At 42.5% G+C, this 18,922-nt stretch overlaps 1 protein-coding gene across 3 annotated transcripts; it reads right to left on the bottom strand.

The window, feature by feature from the left end:
• Positions 1-1,011: 1,011 nt before the first annotated feature.
• pank1a (pantothenate kinase 1a) lies at positions 1,012-17,254 on the bottom strand. Of its 3 annotated transcripts, none has more exons than XM_048269824.1 (7): positions 16,650-17,254; positions 11,321-11,673; positions 10,284-10,537; positions 8,411-8,587; positions 6,941-7,064; positions 4,390-4,515; positions 1,012-4,049 (listed from the first exon to the last, which is right to left on the bottom strand). In XM_048269824.1, the coding sequence occupies exons 1-7, from the start codon at positions 16,894-16,896 to the stop codon at positions 3,990-3,992; spliced, it is 1,341 nt and encodes a 446-aa protein (XP_048125781.1). In that variant the 5' UTR covers positions 16,897-17,254; the 3' UTR covers positions 1,012-3,989. The 3 variants fall into 3 exon arrangements, with proteins under 3 accessions (XP_048125781.1, XP_048125782.1, XP_048125783.1); XM_048269825.1 differs by lacking the exon at positions 16,650-17,254 and adding an exon at positions 15,817-16,067; XM_048269826.1 differs by lacking the exon at positions 16,650-17,254 and adding an exon at positions 12,716-12,738.
• Between the last annotated feature and the right edge of the window lie 1,668 nt (positions 17,255-18,922).

Genomic DNA, 18,922 nt, shown 5'->3' with positions numbered 1-18,922 from the left:
GATTCTATGGACAAAAAAAAAAAAAAAAAAAAAAACCTCAATAGCCTAGTTGGTTTACAAATAACCTTAAAGGGCATCAGCAGACTTGTGTGTGTAATGTAATTCACAATGCTATTATTATGAATTTAAAACATTTAGAAAAATATACATCAACTCCAGTAGCTATTTTGTTTTTTTTATTGTTCTTCAAAATCCAGAACATACTGTACCCATCTGCCCAGAGTCCCCTCTACAGACAGATTTGAAGCATTTACACACAGAAAACTGGTTAGGTGACAGTAGGACTCGTAGATGAAGGATATTTACAAAGTCTGTACATTCAGATACACAGGATGTGAATCCATTGGTTCCAGATTCAAAGAACAGTACCATTTATACCCGAAAATGACAGGAATAACTAGTACTAGTCCCCATGGAACACGAAACAGCAAAAACACTGCAAAAGGACTTTGCGTGTTCATAATTTGCAACATTCAGAAAAGCAATCGAAACAAAAATAAAACAAACGTTACAGTGTTATCAAGATTTCCGAAAAACATCACCAACAGATGAGCGAGTTGTATGACTGCATAGCAAAGTTGTGGAAGAACAGATGAAAACTGAAACATGGTCAGGGACACTGGCAGAGAAAGGGCAAGGGAGTCCACTTCCATCCCTCCCTAACACACAAACTTCCTCTCTCTCCCTCCCTCCCTCCATCCTTCACACACACACACACACTTCCTCACATACATACTATCGCTTGCTCTCTCTCACACACACACACTCGCTCTCTCTCACACACACACTCACTCACTCTCTCACACCCACACACTCTCTTTCTCACACACATTCACTCTCCCTCTCTCTCGCACACACACACACACACACACACACACACACCCTCCACTTCCCTTTTCATTAGTAAGATGTCATTTTGCATAATGGAGTTGCATACACAGTAAATGTAGAAATATCACAATCACTGGGTCTGCGCACCATGACAGCAAATGAATGTGACTAGCCTCAGAATTTTCTATTTAGAGCAAAGATGTTTAATTGAGAAAACGCTGAAAAGACCACACAGTCTATGTTCAGCTGTTTGCATGTATCGGAAATGTAATTCACAGATACAGACACTGACCTTTAAGCATGCTACTATCGAACAGCTGTCAGATTTGCATCACATTGTATTTGATTGTTAACAAAGTCCATGTTAACGTGATGCTAACAAAGTCCATCTGTTTATGCTTTATAAGAGTGCAACTCACAAAGTTTACTGAATGCATGTGTCTCTGTTGCTGTCAACACTAAGTGAGATGTGCCCCACCTGGATTTGCACAGGTACTATGATGGGTCAAGTGGATACGTCACCGACTGATACAACCACAGTTCATGTTGGAGATCAGTTGGGAAAACTATGTGCCGGAAATTCCAACAGCGAGTATTCCATACCAAGAGAACTATTTGCTTTCTGAAAAAGTGTAGCAAATACAAAACGTTCTAACAGCACAATTCCACTCTTATCACTGATCTAGTTGCTCAGGAGTGGAGAGATTCACTGTGATTTCAGCTAAACACATGCACAATCTTAGTGTTTACACAATCTCATTTCTCAAGCCAGTCAATAATACTATAGTTATTCACTTAAAATGACAGAAAAAACCCCAAATGAATTGAATGAGTACAACACTGCATTGGTAGGCAGGAACTACGCGAGACATTGATACTCATTGTGAAAGGCCGACTTCACCATAAATCATGGAAACAATGCAGAACACAGTGTTGATAGATAAACAGTGATCAATGAATTTGCTTAAGTGCACACATGTAGAGCAGTAGTAGTTTCTCACACAAATCCAGCAAACCAACACAAAACCATTCAGGGATTAAAAGACCCCACATTTTCCTGCATTTCCTGAACTGCATGGGTCCTTAATTCTGCAGCAAAAAGATTTCAAAACGTGTGTTTAAATGACATGAAACAAAAAACAAAACCAGTAAAACCAAAACATTGGCATAATACAACCACCAACAGAACCGAAACAAACAAAACTTACAAGACAGATGAAAACATGGTCACCAAAACAAAAAAGAAGGCAACAAAAACACTTGATAGAGAATGGGGCAAGATGTTGCTAAATTTTCACTACTGTGTATAAACTCATACTGACATGAATATTGATGCTAGCGTCCACACTGTTAAAAAACCTCTATACTGCTTGCATTTACAGCGGTGAATGCCAGAGACGTCCTCAATTTCACCTCTAGAGGGCACTGTGTTGGCGTTGGTGTTAGCTTTAGCATTAGCAGGTTGCTAACAGAGAGGCCATAACAAACAGACAATGAGGACAAAAAGGCAACAACACACGTGGAGCGTAAAAAATTAAAAAGGTGGGGTAGAGAAGTGGATAGCTGTACCTTTCTGGCCTAAGCATCTACAGATCCAACTAAAGGAAACAGAAGGAACCAGAGATAGACACACAGCTAAGTGTCACCATCCGACAAAAACTGGCCAACTAACATCCCATGTTTCTCATCTGAAACATGTTGGCACAGATTGTTAATCTGCTTAATCCAAAATAGAAAACTGTTCTACTACCTGGCACTGTGACATAAAGAACTGACTGCAGTTAATACACAATGTCGATGATGATGATGATCACACACACACATTGCGAATGGCAACAGAGCGCTTTGGATAAAGGTGATGGCTGATGTACCAGACATGAGACATGTAGATGGAAGAAAGGGCACACCAGCTTGGAAGATGAGAAGGGAGGAAGAGAAGAAAAATAAAATGTGATGGGGTACAGTACTTGCTACTTAGTCTCTCTGCAGCTTTGTAGTTCCCCGAAGCAAAGGTTACCTAAATGCCACTGGTATGTACTTAACGGCACACCGTCTCTGTTTTCGTAATGGCAATATGCTGATAGGAGGGGACCTCATCCTGTGAACTGCCTGCAATTAGAGGCTGAGTGGAGGGAAAGGACTATTCATGGTCCTTTGGGCCCATCATGGAATTGGGCCAATAATGTGGCCTATGCAATAACAGAGCGGTATAGAGAGGACTGAGGGTGACCGTGCATATGCCTGTAAAATACATTGGTCCCATGCTGAGGAGCTGTAGCCGAAGACCCTGTGTCTTAATTCCTCTCCCGAGACCAGTTCTCAAAGACGAGCTCACAGCTATTAGGAGAACACTTACTGAACAACATTAATTGATTTTCAAACAAACATAACTTAAAACGAAAATGTGACTGAAATACAATGCATTTGCATGGCAATGTATGTCTTTATAGAAAAGGGCAGAGAACGTATACTGTAATAAATAATCCACCTCAATGTTCCCCTTTTTTGTCAAAGCAACGGCACTTCCATTAATGTGATGGAGGAACGTGCTTGTCTCACACCTTTAAAATCCGCTAGCCGCACGATTCAGGCCAGAGCGGAGGGAATCAGAGATTAGCAGAAGAGAAGATGATGCTACATCCAAACTAAACCTCAGGGTCCAAGCAACACAAAAGCGAAACCAAACAAACACATTTGAATGGGACCTCTTACTGCATCAAAACAAACTAACAAAGTCTGTTGAGGGAAGGCTGCCCCTACTGGTGAACAGTATACAGGATGCCAGGAAGTTTCAACACTCATAAAATCTCAGCAGGGTTTGGCATTTAGTGACACACATAGTACTCAAAACAAACATAGAATTAATATTTACATGCATTACCAAGGGACAACAAACAGAAAATAGACAAAAAACAAAATCTTGTGTGTGTCTCACAGACAAGGCGTTTAAGTTAGTCATATAAAACTCTTTTAAAAGGGATATGGGAGCACTGGAGGGGGAAGAGTAGTGTTTAGAATATTTACAGTTAAATTATTACATGGCTTTTCCAAGTATTCCCAGTTTCCCCCCTAAATTCCAATTCCCATTTTCCTGTGCAGGTGTCCGTTAGGAGACCGTTGAGCAGCTTTTGTCTGGGTGGTGATTCCGAAGCCACTTCTTAAGCTTCCTCTGAGGACTTCAGAAGCTCTAAAAATGCCCCGACCGCTCCGAAATACCCCTGTGGAGAAACACATACACAAACTACATTGTGAAAAAGTGTTCATCTTTACGTAGAACTAATGCCAAAGATAGTTATGAGTATAATTATGTCATAATATGAGATTATAGACAGGTCAATCAGTCTGGTGGTAAGGACATTACGTAGCAAAATATTCTGAATTGGTACATGCTTACACTACTTAGCCAATCATCTAAATGTTGCCCTGATGGGAGAGCGCAAATAATCAGAATTTACTGTTACTTATCTAAATAAATAAATAAATAAATAAATAAATAAATAAATAAATAATAGTACCAAAACAAAAGTTTATTTTGGGCTCAAACACCAAAATGTTTACCTCATGCTCTAAGAACAGAGCTCTGAGCTGGCCCTTGGACCAGAAGTCCATGGCATAGGCCAGAAGCTTGGTGGACACTGTGTTTATTCTCAGGAAATTTCCCACAAACACCACCCGCTCGATTTTCTGAAAAACAAAACAAGTATGTGAGAATAGAACGCAGACTTCTTTTACGGGCTGATACATTATCAATAGATAAGCAGCTGGAAATCGTTTTTCTCAAGAACTACCTGATAAGTTAGTCTTGTATCATTCTAAAGAAATCAGTCCGGTGATGCCACTGGACTTTCACAGAAAATGCATTATTTCTGTCTCAGTAACTACTTAGAAAAGAGTTCAGTAGTTCATCAGTTATTAATCAAGTTTCCCTGGATTATTTTTCTAACAAGAAAAAATTTAAACATCCAGCAGGGGCCGATAAATGAAAGTCAAAAGAGAATGAGAATTCTCAATAAAAGTGTGTTGTCATTTCCTCTTGACATAAAACACTGTCTATGGGTTGCACTCAATGTAAACAAAACCACGTGGTTGTATTTATTCATTGAAGATACCACACAACTATATAGAGAAAACGGCAAAAGTGTTACAGTCTGCAGTTGACGACAGCTGGATTGAGTGAGTGCCCCTACAAACTACCAGCAGGCTTATGGAAAAAAAAAAACGAGCCGAAAATTCAGTGCCATTTTTTAATTCAGTTGTATGTGTTTGTTTTCAACGAGTTGATCCAAACCAGAAGTGGTTGCGAAAGTGACAAAGTGGCCCCCATCTAAAAGGACGGGAAAGGAGGTATGCGTACAGAGAGCTTGTTTTAACTTTGATCTTTCGGTGTGTCTGTGCTTGTGTGCGTGCGAATGTGTGAATGCGTACGTGTGTGTCTGTCTGTCTGTGTCTATTTGGTCGTAGTGTTCTCCACAGAAGCAGCGCAGATTCAGTCTGTGAGCCGCAGATGTTCTGAGCGCTCTGTTAGCCCTGTACAATGCTGCTTGATCACCAGGCTACAAGGCAACACTGTAGAGAGGCTCAGAGCACAGAGAGCTAGTCTAGTCTGCTTACTCTCCACCAGGCCAACGCACACTCAGCATAAAAGGGCACACACTCAACCCACACTCACTTGCATTAAGACACACACTTGGCCTCACTCTGTAAGCATTAAGGGACATCTTAAAGGTTCAATTTGTGGTTTTGGTGTTCTTTGGTATTTGGTATTGAGGGAAATCAATTTGAGAATATATACATAAAGTTTATTCTTAATCAAATGATAGACAGGCATAGCAAGTCCTGAATGCACCATATGCAGGTGCTCTTTTTTTTCTCTGTAATGTATCTCAAAAAGCGAAATGGTCATATAATCTAGATTCATTACACGTAGAGTGAAATATTTCAAGTCTTTTTTGTCTTGTTTTAAAGGCACACTATGTAATATTTACACCTTTATGAAGCCAATTTGATGGTAAACAAACTTATAATAGGCAAATCGTTCACCTAGCATAGCTATACAGCATAGATGTAGCGAGTCCCTACAGAGAAAATCAGCCATGCAGCTTCCAAGAGTATTTACAATAGCAGAGTAACATATAAATACATCACGCCTCTAGAGGGAGCTCTACACTCAACAAAAATACCTAAACCTGCATAGTATACTTTTAATGTTAATTATTCTAATCTTGATGATTACAGTTTACAGAAATGTAGACCTGAAAAGAGCTCTAATATGCTTATTATGTCAAAACACTGGCAATGGAGCTGGCAATGGAGCCTTTAATATCTCAGTCTGGGTAGGGCAATGGACTTTTTCATGATATTTTATTTTTTTGAGATGCACCTCAGTCATCTAAACTTAGAAACTGCTAGAATAGTGAATGGGTGTGAAATATGATGTGCATTCACTAATACAGATAGATGCCTGAACTTCTGCACATTGAACATTGTTTGAATTTGATATTGTTAGTATTATTTATATTGTTGTAATTATTACTATTATTATTATGCTTAATGTAGACTTTTCATATTTGAAACTATTATTTTGAACTAATATAGTGTCCATATACCATACTGTAAGTAGCTTTAGACAAAAGTGACAAATAATATTAACATACAGTACACATAAATAGAAAACTTTGTACCTAACAAAGTAAGGGTACATTCGAGTACATTCTCCCCATGACCAGATTTCTATTGCTGCTATTCCCAAGTGCCCCACCAAGTGTGGGAGCATTTTTGAAAACACGCTCTGGCGAAACAGAGTTCCTCAGGCTGTTTTTTCTGTTTTGGTTTAGTACAGTTAAAAACACTGCAGAAGCTCTCAAATCCAACACTCAAGGCTATGGGTGCAGGTAGCCTAGTGGCTACAGAGCTGGGTTAGCATACAGTAGCCAGAAAAGTTGGGGTCTGAGTTCTAACTGCCACCATTGTGCCCTTGAGCAAGGCTCGTTTGACTTAACCCCAAGTTGCTCTGGGGGGTACTTGTAATGACTGCCACTGTCTCAGTCCCTTTGGATAAAAGTGTCAGCCAAGTAAATAATAAATAAGGCACCATGGTGGTGGTCACTACCTCATTAACAGCACACATGCGTGCGATGGAGCCGATGTTGTTTGTGATGGTCACCAGAGTGGCTCTGGCCAGGTCCTCTTTCGAGATGCTCTCCCTCTTCTCCTTGCTCATCATGTGCCCAAAACTAGACATTAAAACAACACAGGGAAATGATCAGGATCACACACTTCCACCTGGCTTGACCTCAGTTACTCATTGTGGTGCACGACTGCGAGTGAAGACTGCAAGTGAATTGGTGAGCAGAACAATTAAAAGTAGTGAGCGAAACAAAACATGCAAGACATGTGTTGCTGGTGGATTTGTTTTTTTGTTTTCAGGAAACACTGACAATCCAGGAAAAAAGGTGAGAAAAGGTGTTAACATTCTCACTACCATGGAGGTTAACATTCTCACCACCATGGAGGTTAACATTCTCACTACCATGGAGGTTAAAGGGATACCAGGCAAGCCTGATGCGTTTTCTCTATAAAGCTCCCCCCTAGCGCCTGTAACGTCGTCGACACGCAGCGAGCCCCTCGCCGGTCTGAAGCTCTTTTCCTTTTCTTTGCATCTTCCGTCAAGGGTTTTCGCTGCTTCTTCGCCGGCTCTGCCATTATACACACGTTTGCAACAATCTCTAGCATTTCGTTAGCCTGCCTCTGTGCTGGGGATGCAGGATGTAAACTGATCCTGCTTCTCGTGATGTCTGAGATTTTATGAGACTGAAGGTCGTTGGGTAGGATACACCGAACTTGCAAGTGGGATATTCTTCCTACAGGCAGTAGGGGCGGGCAAGAGAGCCTTCATTCGCCCCGTAGTGAGTCATTTAACCATATACCGACTTACGAAGATGATTAATTAACACGAAAACGTTGCCTGGTGTCCCTTTAACACTCACTACCATGGAGGTTAACATTCTCACTACCAGGGATATTGGTGTGTGATTGGATAAGAGCACAAGTCTGAACAATGAGATGACCTAACTGGGTTTACACCAAGCCGATCCCCTTCAGCAAAAAAAGCCATTTATTTTTATTCAGAGGGACAAGTTAGTCCACATGTTTTGTATACCGACACGAGAGAACATTCTTAAACTCTGCACATGCACGAGAAGGCTTCATCTCACACACACACACACACACACACACACACACACACACACACACACACACACACACAGACACACAGACACACAGACACACACACACACACACAAATCTGTGTGCCTTTGTGTCAAGCAACCATTTAACCGCAGAACGGCCAGTGGATTTAAATAGAGGCAGGAGAGGAGAGGGTGTGGCGGGGCCGATCGTGCCGCAGGCAGGTACAGGTGCAACCAGAGATCGGGCGTTACTGTACACGTGAAACCCAAAACAGAAACTTCCTCTGCTCTCAAGCAGCCCTCTGCATGTGCCACCCCACAAATTACACAAGCACACACACACACACACACACACACGCACACGCACACAAAAAATCCGGGTCTCTCACCTGGAGGCCACAGCTGATCCTTGCAGGCCGAAGCGCTCGTAGTCCCCTCCGTAGATATCCTTCACCAGCTTGTCCACATTGGTGCTGTCACCTTTGCTGGCCATTTCCAGGGCCTCCTCAAAGGTCTCGCAGCCCGTCAGCAGACAGCACAGGCCCAGAAACGTGCCACCACCCAGGCTGCAGAGAGACAGGCAGAGACGGTGTGGGTGTGGGCGGGGTGGGGGAGTGGAGGTGTTCGCAAGAAGATTTATGGCCAAGTGAAAAGCGCCAGGGCAGAAGTCACATCATTCATGCTTAAGAATAGCCCAAGAAGTGCCCCGCCCATTGCACAGGCTCTAACTGTGACAGACACACGCGCACACACTGTAATGTGTATCAGTGTCATCAGTGTACAAAAAAGCCCTATGCTCGGTGCCAGAGTCCCTTGAGCTCTGTTCAGCAGCAGCGAACCTGTTACCCTGAGCTAAGGTTTAAGGCCTATTCACACCAAGAACGATAACTATAACTATAACGTTAACGATAAAAGCGTTCACACTGAACAACGATAAACAAAGTCTCTCCTTGTGTTAATGAATGTGACGGTTAAAATTTAATGGGTTCTGATTGGCTATTAGCTTTTTATCATTCTCAAAATCGCTCTGAAAGTGATCCCCAACGATACCGTTCTTCATGTCGTTATCGTTATAGTTTATGTGTGAACGTCGTCATTCATATTAACGAGAACAATATTTATTTATAGCTATCGTTATCGTTCTTGGTGTGAATGGGCCTTTACTCAAACAGGCGCGCGCGTGCACACACACTTTACTGCTGCATAGTAAACTCTGCTGCATGCTGCTGGGCAGCGGGCCCATTCTAACATGGGCAGCGGACAGAAATACTGTGCCAGGGTCGGTTCTATTTTTGCCACGTCACATTTCGGGGGGTGTGGAACTGCTGGCGGCCAGATTTAGCCCCTCGAGCTCCAGGTCACGCTGGACATGCTCCTCGTGTTGTGTTGTGTTGTGTTGTGTTGTGTTGTGTTGTGTTGTGTTGTGTTGTGTTGTGTTGTGTTGTGTTTGTGTTGTGTTGTGTTGTGTTGTGTTGTGTTGTGTTGTGTTGTGTTGTGTTGTGTTGTGTTGTGTTGTGTTGTGTTGTGTTTGTTGTGTTGTGTTGTGTTGTGTTGTGTTGTGTTGTGTTGTGTTGTGTTTGTGTTGTGTTGTGTTGTGTTGTGTTGTGTTGTGTTGTGTTGTGTTGTGTTGTGTTGTGTTGTGTTGTGTTGTGTTGTGTTGTGTTGTGTTGTGTTGTGTTGTGTTGTGTTGTGTTGTGTTGTGTTGTGTTGTGTTGTGTTGTGTTGTTGTTGATGAACGGCCAATCTGGTCTTCAAAACAGTCTTACACGCACACACACGCACGCACACACACACACACACCAACACTGAAGTTCTGAGTAAAAGCAGCATTATTTCTCTGACTTCACTCTTCATTCAAGAGTTACTGAAAACCCTGGCTAAGTGTCCTCTCTCTTCTAGTCTATTTATGTTAGATGGACACAAGGCTAATGTCATGCAATGACTAACAAGCAATGGCGTACATGTCAGGTCAAAATAGCTACAAGACAGCAAGAAAATAACTACACTCAACAACTTAAAAAAAAAAAAAACAAGACACCAAGTACAAAAAAAATCCTTTCAACAGTTTACACCCACTGACTCTCTGATTCATCTCATCTCAAGCGTGCCCGTAATGAACAGCTCCAATCATGCAGTTCCTCAACAGCTTTCCGTCTCCATTCTGAACACGAACGAATTGTCTGGTAAACTAAAACACCAGACAGGCACTCTGATCACCCGGAAACTAGCCTAATGAACGCCTCCTCTGGCTCGTCCACTGACCTGGTTCCCGTGACGCGCTTGTAGTTGTCCTTGGAGTAGACAGCCAAGATGCTGACCCCCGAGCCGATGTTCACCAGCAGCATGGGGAAGGGGTTGTCCAGGCAACAGGGCCTCTTGACGCAGTTCTGGGTGTCGGAGGGGTTCTCGAAGTAGTAGCACTCGGGGTGCCCATTGAAGCCCACAGAGTCAACGTACAGCAGCCCGTGAATCAGGCAGTCCAACTCATCCAGCTTCAGCAGCTCCAGGTCCGCCATCTGTGTTAAGAGAGAGAGAGAGAGGGAGAGAGAGAGAGAGAAATAAAGACAGAGATGGAGAGAGAGAGAGATGGAAAAAAGTCAAGAAAAGAGAGAGAGATATTGTGTTTGTGAGAGACAGATAGAGAAAGAAAGAAAGAAAGAAAGAAAGAAAGAAAGAAAGAAACAGGGTGTGTATGTGTGGTGTGAGCATGTGTGCATGAGAGAAAGAGTCAAAGAGAGAGCAGTGTCAGAGAGAGAAAGGGAAAGAGAGAGAGAGAGAGAGAGGGAAAAAAAGAGAGAAAGAAAGACAAAAAAATTGGGTCCATGAGCATACAGTTGGTTAATAGTTGTGTTAATAGAGTTAATCAGCAGACAAAAATGGGTGTGGAGGTTCCCCGTCCAGACAGTATTTCCACACCACAGGGCACCTCTGGGCCAACTCACTAACACTAACACTGATGCAATATCACACATCAGCCCAGCTGACAACAACCAATCACATAAAACACTGGCAGTAGAATTGGGCAGTCTGCACCTTAAAATAATGATAATAACTGCAATGATGGCAAAAGCTAAATATTACACACACCTATTACAGCAGTATAAATAACGAATAAGGTTTTTTAAAGAACAGCATATTTAATGTTTTTAAAACAGTGCGAGTACATTTTAAATAGAGCACAGCATAAATACCGGTAATGTTTTTAAAACAGCGTGACTAAGGTTTTTAATAGAATGCCATAAATAAAACTTTTAAAACAGTGTAAGTAAGGTTCTTAACAGAGCACAGCATAGACCCACCGTCCTGAAGTCGTTCTCGAACTTGTAGGCGCCTCCGCCGGTGGCACAGAGCGTGGTGTGGAGGCTGGAGAAGTTCTTGTCGCGGCCCATCTGGATGAAGCGGTGCATGGCCAGCGTGGGGAAGCGGATGAAGTGCAGGTTGCCCGTGCGGCCGCAGATGGTCAGGTTGCGCAGCTCCAGGTGGACGTCGCGGATGCCCGTCTTGCCGTAGGCCGTGTTGGACGTCAGGTAGCGGCGGATGCTCTTCAGGTTGTCCACCTCCTCCTGCTCCTCCTCGGCCGTGATGTCCTTGGGCTCGAAGTAGACCAGCTTCACCAGCGTGCCGCCAATGTCCATGCCAAACCAGGGGAAGGCTGAGAGCGCACAGCGGGAGCAAAACAAACAAACAAACAAACAAACAAACAAACAAACAAACAAACAAAGAGCAAATCAGTTCACCATCTGTTTACCAAAGAATTACCCATGTTGGCTCATCATCATAAGATTTTCAGTGACTTGTATCCAGACAACAAGAACTCCTCAAATATACGAGTGACCCACACATCAAAGCCTCACATCAAATATCAAACAGTGAAGAAAAAATGGAACCTGAATATGACGGAAGGTTTCAAGTCATTCAATCTTAGGTGTTTATAGTACATCGTATGATTCTCCATAGAATCATCAAATCATACTGAATGACGGCAGATAGCATAATCAAATCTGAATGGAGTGTCCAGGGATCCATACGCATACTTACTGTATAAACAAAGATAAGAGCTTTGCTTTGTCATCATTACCTCACGTTGTTTTTGAAGTGTAACAACGGCTTAATACTGGCCTAGTAAAAGCCTGATACTGGAATAAAAGAGCTGTGAATTGCCTAAGCTTTTATTCACAGGCAAAGGTGGGCTGTGACATATTTTACAACATGAATACTGTGAAACACTGACTAGACCAATTCTGTGTAATGCAAAAGCTCAATGATAAGGGAACATAAAAATGTGTTCAAGTGTATTCCAACCTTCCCAGCTTCCTTGGGGTTATCCCAAACTGTGCCAAGCACCGCAATCTGAAGAGGAAGTCAAATAACCCTGTTCCCTAACAAAGATTACCCTATAGGCTATGTATTCAGAACACCTTTTTTGTTAATGCCTGGTTAGAAAATTGAACCTGGGTAATATTTAAGCCTGAACCATCAACACACAACATAAGGGTTGAGGAAAAGGAAGATATTGGGGCAAATAGAGAGAAAACACATAGAAAGACTGAATGAGTGTGAAAAAAAAGGAAAGGGAAAAAAAGAGGAGAAATGGAGGGAGAGAGAAAGAAATGGGCAGAGGAGTAGAGGAAAAACAGAGAATAAGTGAGTGTGAGAAAGAACTAGTGAGGGGAAGTCTGCTTGAGCGCGCTTACAGGTCAGTGGGCCGTCTCCAGTGGGCTAATGCCGAAGCATCGGAGGTGTGCGCCGCACCAGAGCAGCATGCACCCCGAGCCAACGCCAGCCCCCACCGCGCAGCGCAGCGCAGCCGTCACCATGGAAACACTGCCCAGTCCACAGAAAGGGTTCTTTGACTGAGCCCATCTTACCACTCAAATAAGAAGCAGCACTAGCTGGTGTAAACTGGATAGGCCTAGGCCATCACGTCCACGTACATCTCATCAAGTTCTGTGAAGCACAAGTTTACTGCTGCAGGTAGCCATTTCACACACAAAGGTAATTTGCTGGGACAGTTACTTTGACCTCCCCCATCATGTCCACATACCTCTCTTCAGGAATAAGTTCTACACAGTGATGGTATGTAAAATGACCGCTACCTTGCTTTTCAAATAAGCCACTGCACTCTGAAGGGAAGGTATAAAACACCACACCTCCTACCTGAACTAGATGCTATGGTATGCATGTTGAAAGAACATTAGAATCTATTCACACAATGGTAAAACCCAGTTAGCCGCAGTGGCCGACAACCCAAACTTCCCATGGACGTGGGGTTCTAAAGTTCACTTGGGGGAAGGGAGGGGGGGCAATTAATTTTATAATTTTATGAGAGAACATCAGGTCATAGCCTACCGGAGAAAAGAACACAAAGGTATTGAGCTAGCTATAAAATGATAGAATAATAGTTTCCTTTCCAGCTGACTTTTGTCTTGTGTTTAGAAGTACTTAAAACGTCTGCACAATTCTTGATTTCCTTCCTTTTATTTTGGTTTATTTTGTCATGCTTGTGCAGACTTCTTAAGTATTTCTTAACATTTTTTTTGTCCTGCATCTGGGATGTGCACAATGACCTCCTCTAAATGACTGTCTTGTGTTTCTCATGGTAGCCACCACTGTGGAGCAACAATGATGCACTTAAAAAAGACTGAAGATGCTTTAAATTAAATCTAAAAATAGTAATATGATGTGACTGCAAGTGACGGGACAGGTCAGAGGGCAAGACTCATGACATTATGCTGTGTCTGTCTCACCTCATTTTTTTCCTATTGATATATCACACTCAGTATGAGTTTTACACTCACTATGAGGCTTATATTTTAACAAGGGAGGATTATCGAGGAAGTTAAAATGAGTGGTGAGGACATGATCTGACAAAGAACCAAATCCTTTCCAGGTAATAATTTCCTCACACCTCAGTTTTGAAACTAATCAACAACCAGGAGGGATTTCCTACACCGGCCAATTAACAGCCAAGCCTATTTACCATCAAAAAACAAAATAACCAACAAAGCAAATCTTTGTGAGTAAAAAAACCCCATCACCGACAGTAGATTCAAACTCGATTTGTAAGTCCAGACATTCACGTCGAGTACAGAGAGGAAGGTTAACAGGCTGGGAGTGACTTAAAGGGAGCATTGGTCAAGGACTGTGAGGTTGGATGAGGGCAGTGCTCCAGTGAGCCGGTGACCGCGCGTAACCAGCAGGCCATGGTGTGACAACGTGACGTTGGGAGAGACGGCACTGCACATGTGGGTGAAAGGTCTGTTTACCTCCCCATGCTGACGCTCAGAGAAGGGTAGAGAGAGAGAGAGAGAGAGAGAGAGAGAGAGAAGAGGAAAGGGGGGGAGGGGACTGGCAGACAGGTCTGAGTGAGTGAGGAATAGAGAGAGAGAGAGAGAGAGAGAGAGAGAGGAGAGAGAGAGAGAGAGAGAGAGAGAGAGAGAAAAGAGTGCAAGAGGAAGAGAGAGAGAGAGAAAGAGATGGAAAAGGAAAGACGGGGAGATAGCGAGACAGAGAGAGACAGAGAGAGAGAGAGAAAGAGTGATAAATAAATAAGAAAGAGGAGGAAGAGAAGAGAGGAGGAAGAGAAAGCACAAGATGGAAAGAAAAAAAAGGGAGAAGAAAGACAGGGAGAGGACACAGCAGAGGGACACAGCAGAGGGACACAGACCGAGAGACAGTCAAAATCAAGGAGAGTACAGAGTGAGAGAGTGAAAAAGAGGGACAGAGAGAACAAAAGGAAGAATAAAGACAGACAGAGAGATGCAGAGGGAGAACAAGTAGGCCAGATTAGGAGGTGACAAAACAAAAACAAAAAGTAAAGCATAATTAGGAGAGAGAGAGAGAGAGAGAGAGAGAGAGAGAGAGAGAGATCAAGAAGGCAAAAATGTGAGGGAAAGAGCTGAAGACGCTACACTTCAGTCCAAAACCAAATCCTATTCCATTGACCGTGTTCACTGTTCACAAGAATTCCATCAGTGTAATGTAGCATAATGAATTCATCATCTATGTCCACTTCTCCTCTGTCCACACACAATTGCAGGGACAAGCAAAGTTAACTAGAGTTCATTAGCCTTGACTCTACCTGTGACCACAAAGACACGACTGTAAACTTAAAGTAAAGTCCAAACAATTGGGTTAGAGAGCAGCACCACACACAGCAACATACAGTAATATAGTCTTAATAGTAACATTCTTACACACAAACTTCTATCAGGTGAAGTTATCTGCAGTACTGACCAATGCCCTTTGGATTGTTTGAAGTAGGTTATGGATCAGTGCACTTTGGATTTGTTTTATCGCCTGGCATAATTGCTCAACACAGCCAAGTTAGACATATGAGGCCAGTAATTAAATAATAAGCATGCATGGCCAGTATAGGCCCTAGTTAACTTTTTCCCAACCAAAAATCACCATAACCACCTAACCTAGTCTGAATCGTGAATGAAAGAGGTTTAGTACAGAGTGACTGGCATTCATTCATATGGGTAAGACAACAAAATGCACTGAAAAGTCCTGTTGCAACCTGCTACAGCACACGCTATTGGCTCATTCTCACTAACACAGTCAGAGGATGATTAAATGGAATGCCGACCAACAAGCTCAGTAATTTAGTATGCCCAGGAATCAGAAAAAATATACTGTGGTTTCCAAAATCAACACAACGATAACAGGATCCACTTGAATGGCCTCATTTTTTCAACACTACGCTAACTGAACTGCATACCAATGAAGTTATTGAGGTGTGGACGTAAATGATGGCCCTTGTATAGGCTGTAATTCATTTTGTAGGACTTACCTGGTTTTTTGATACTAATTAGTTTCATGATGTGATTCTCAGGTGTGCAAGCCTAAGGCTACACAATTAAATAGATTGTTAGCCAACGTTATTTATAAATCCTTCAATTTGGCAATCAACTACTTCCCTTTCGTGATCGTTTTCTTGCCGTGTCTGAAAGTCTTGAAAGTATGTTTCTCTAACTTTAGTGAAAATAGCAGGAAGGGAGGAATATTCTGCATATTTACAATAGGTGGTTCATTGGCCCTTTTAACACTACCTCGCGCAGCCAAACACAGCAATCTGATTGGTTGGAACAAGTCAAGCCTTTCTGTCTCAAGTGATTTCAACACACCTCCTGACTCTCTGATGTCCAATCACAGAAAGTCCTGAACAATCTCAAAAGGTTTCACAAACACAAAATAGGACTTTTAAAACGTGTAGTCTACATAACAAAATGTCATAAGCATATTTAACAAGATAATCCCAATTCCAAGGTAACAGATAATGGAATGATGACATCAGTAGGCTAAAGCAGCAATTGAAACGGTCGTTTCTCGGTTCTAGGCTAGTTCTACATTGCAGGCACATCATGCTTAACGGACATTCGGGCAATAGCCGTCAAGTCCCCGAAACCAGCTGTAAGGCTTGCTCAGTTACGTTAGTCTGAGAAAACCCAGCAATCCTGATATGGTGATAATACTACTGGGGAAATTAATGCATTTCGCAAATATATCTCAAGGGGGAAAAAATACATATATGTCAGCGTACCATCTGGCTCACCGGAACTGAAATGTCAAATTAACCAAATGGCACGTACAATGAATGGGCTATCAGGTGATTTATCCACTTACGTGGTCTATTCTTTTTCACTGATTCCACTCGCCTCCGAAGTCGACACCTTTTAGCAGGCGAACCATTAGTTTCAGGATCATAATGAAGATGGTGGAAATTGTCAGTCCCGTTGGTGCTGCAGCCACCGTTCGGGCTGTAAGGGTTGCAGCCACTGTTAGCAAGCTGAGCCCGAAACGATTTTTGCAATCCGTTCGAATAACAAGGGCCAGATCCCTTCTGCTCCATTATTGATTTCGCTTTATCCATAGCTAGCTAACCTAACCTAGGCTAGTTTCACGTTCACTGACTGCAAACCAGTCAACGTTACCAGCCTTCGCCAGAGGGAAAGGCTTTTAGTAAGCTACACAGCGACGTTATACACCTAAAATAGCGAGCGGTGCTTTAACGGCCGACTAAAACAGACTAATTTCGACAGCAATTCATTAATTTCATGGCAAATCCTGTCAATAACTACGACGGGGAGACTCAATCGCTATAACGTCGTGTGTTTGAGGTCACTGTCGGTCATTTTCTACTTAGTGTGTAGCACGCTTGCCGCAGCTTCCCAGTCTAACAGCCGGTGAGCTACGTCACTGATAATGGCTCCCTGAACTCGTTTGCCTGCTTTTCACGGGCACATTCGGAGCACAGCGACGAACATTGGCGTGCCTGTGCTGTTGCGTACGCACATGCGATTCCATTACAGGCATCCAGAGATGGAAAGAATGCAATGTTCGTTGCGTACAATTTGTTTTTGCAGTGTCTACGACATATGAGCTAATGGTAGGATATTATTACCCTCTCTTCCACGCACATATTAATTAGGCAAGGTGTACGTTTTAATGATGCAACGCCACTGAATTTTAGTTGGCCTATCTCGTTTGGACGTGTGAGACTCGCATATGTTTTGCTGGCTATGTTGTCAATGGGCGACCGTGCGCATTTACGCAGTAGCTCTCTGGGTGTGTTGTGGTTTCATCCTCGCCATTAAACGCATAGTTTTGGTGGCAGTTAATAAGCAGTGGAGCTCTCACTGAAACTAATTATCATGTTGATTGCCAGCCAACAAGGCCACTTTTTCCCTGGAAGAACATGCAGTCAACTGTTTTTGAATAGGCTAGTTGTGCGTTTTGTTTGTGGTAAGGCAGACTTGACACAGACATGCACCTGTGTCAGGGTATCCCAGCATGAGATAAATAGTGAGTGGTGACAAACTCTAATTCACCCAAAGCTGTTGTAATATACTTTGAGGGACCCCCACAAATATAAAAAAAAAACATGCTCAAAATGTCCACCCAATACCAAGACATAAAATGTTATGCTACAGTAGTATCACTCATTTGTTGTCCAAAATAATCACTTGTTACTAGTTGTAAAATGGTATGCTGAATGGTTAAGTAACTGACAGAGAAATAGAGTGCAGAGGTGAGCTGATCTCAGTTAACTGAAGAAACCATACAGAGAATGGGAGAACACAGACTTGCCTTTTACAATAATAATCTGTTAAGCCATCGCTTACTGAAAGTTGTAGAATACCATGTAATAATGAAATGCCAATTGAAAAAACAGCAGATGTACAGATTGGTCATTATTTTTTAGAAATTATACACTGCTTTCTCTCTCCACCCAGGTGCCCTTTATGCCACTATTCAAACTAAAATTACTGCGCCCTAGACTAGGCTATGAAACGTTTTAACGATAACTCGTTTTTGCTCCTTTACTCGCCCTATGCCATCTTCTACCCGTGCCCAGTTGGCATCGTCATGCGCCCCTCTCTCTTTAGGCTACTCTGAATGCATTAGTTTACATGATCACATGAAACTATGGTAATATAGCCACACAAAGGCATACCCAGAAAGCACATGCAGATGTTGCACAACTAAGTTTTTGGATACCTGGGATTTGTTCAACCCTCATTGGCATAAGATTAGCCTGGTTAGCATACAGACCTTCTCAATTGTAACTGAGAGTGGGTCTGGAAAAAGTTCATTGACTTACGACTTTGCGCAGGCGCGTAACTAGCAGTGAAATTAAACTTAAATTGGTGCATTAAACTCTTACCAAATTGTTTCAGAAGTGCAATCTTGTAAACAAAGGTTTTAAATCCAGTTGTTTACTCAGTTCCAAAGAAATACATGTCCATGCCAGATTAGCGATTGTGTTTGCATGCCTGTGTTTTAGGGACATTGGTGATGGGCTTCAATGGTGTTATGGCCAGGTGGACCTGCAGAGCAAATCACAAATTTGCCTAGGGTTTGTATGGGTATTCCGCTAGCATAGATAGAATGGCACA

This window comes from Alosa alosa, chromosome 18, assembly GCF_017589495.1.
Source record: "Alosa alosa isolate M-15738 ecotype Scorff River chromosome 18, AALO_Geno_1.1, whole genome shotgun sequence".
Lineage (NCBI taxonomy): Eukaryota > Metazoa > Chordata > Actinopteri > Clupeiformes > Clupeidae > Alosa > Alosa alosa.
Note: the sequence above shows the minus strand (reverse complement) of the source record. Positions and strands in the feature narration are given on the sequence as shown.

Bases quoted from the DNA above. Each gene is read 5' to 3' on its own strand.
- pank1a (XM_048269824.1), bottom strand. From the start codon at position 16,896: ATGGATAAAGCGAAATCAATAATGGAGCAGAAGGGATCTGGCCCTTGT. The intron at 10,538-11,320 runs GTGGGTCTATGC...CTCTTAACACAG, and splicing joins TCGAGAACGACTTCAGGACG to ATGGCGGACCTGGAGCTGCT. The intron at 4,050-4,389 runs GTAAACATTTTG...GTTTCTCCACAG, and splicing joins CTCTGTTCTTAGAGCATGAG to GGGTATTTCGGAGCGGTCGG.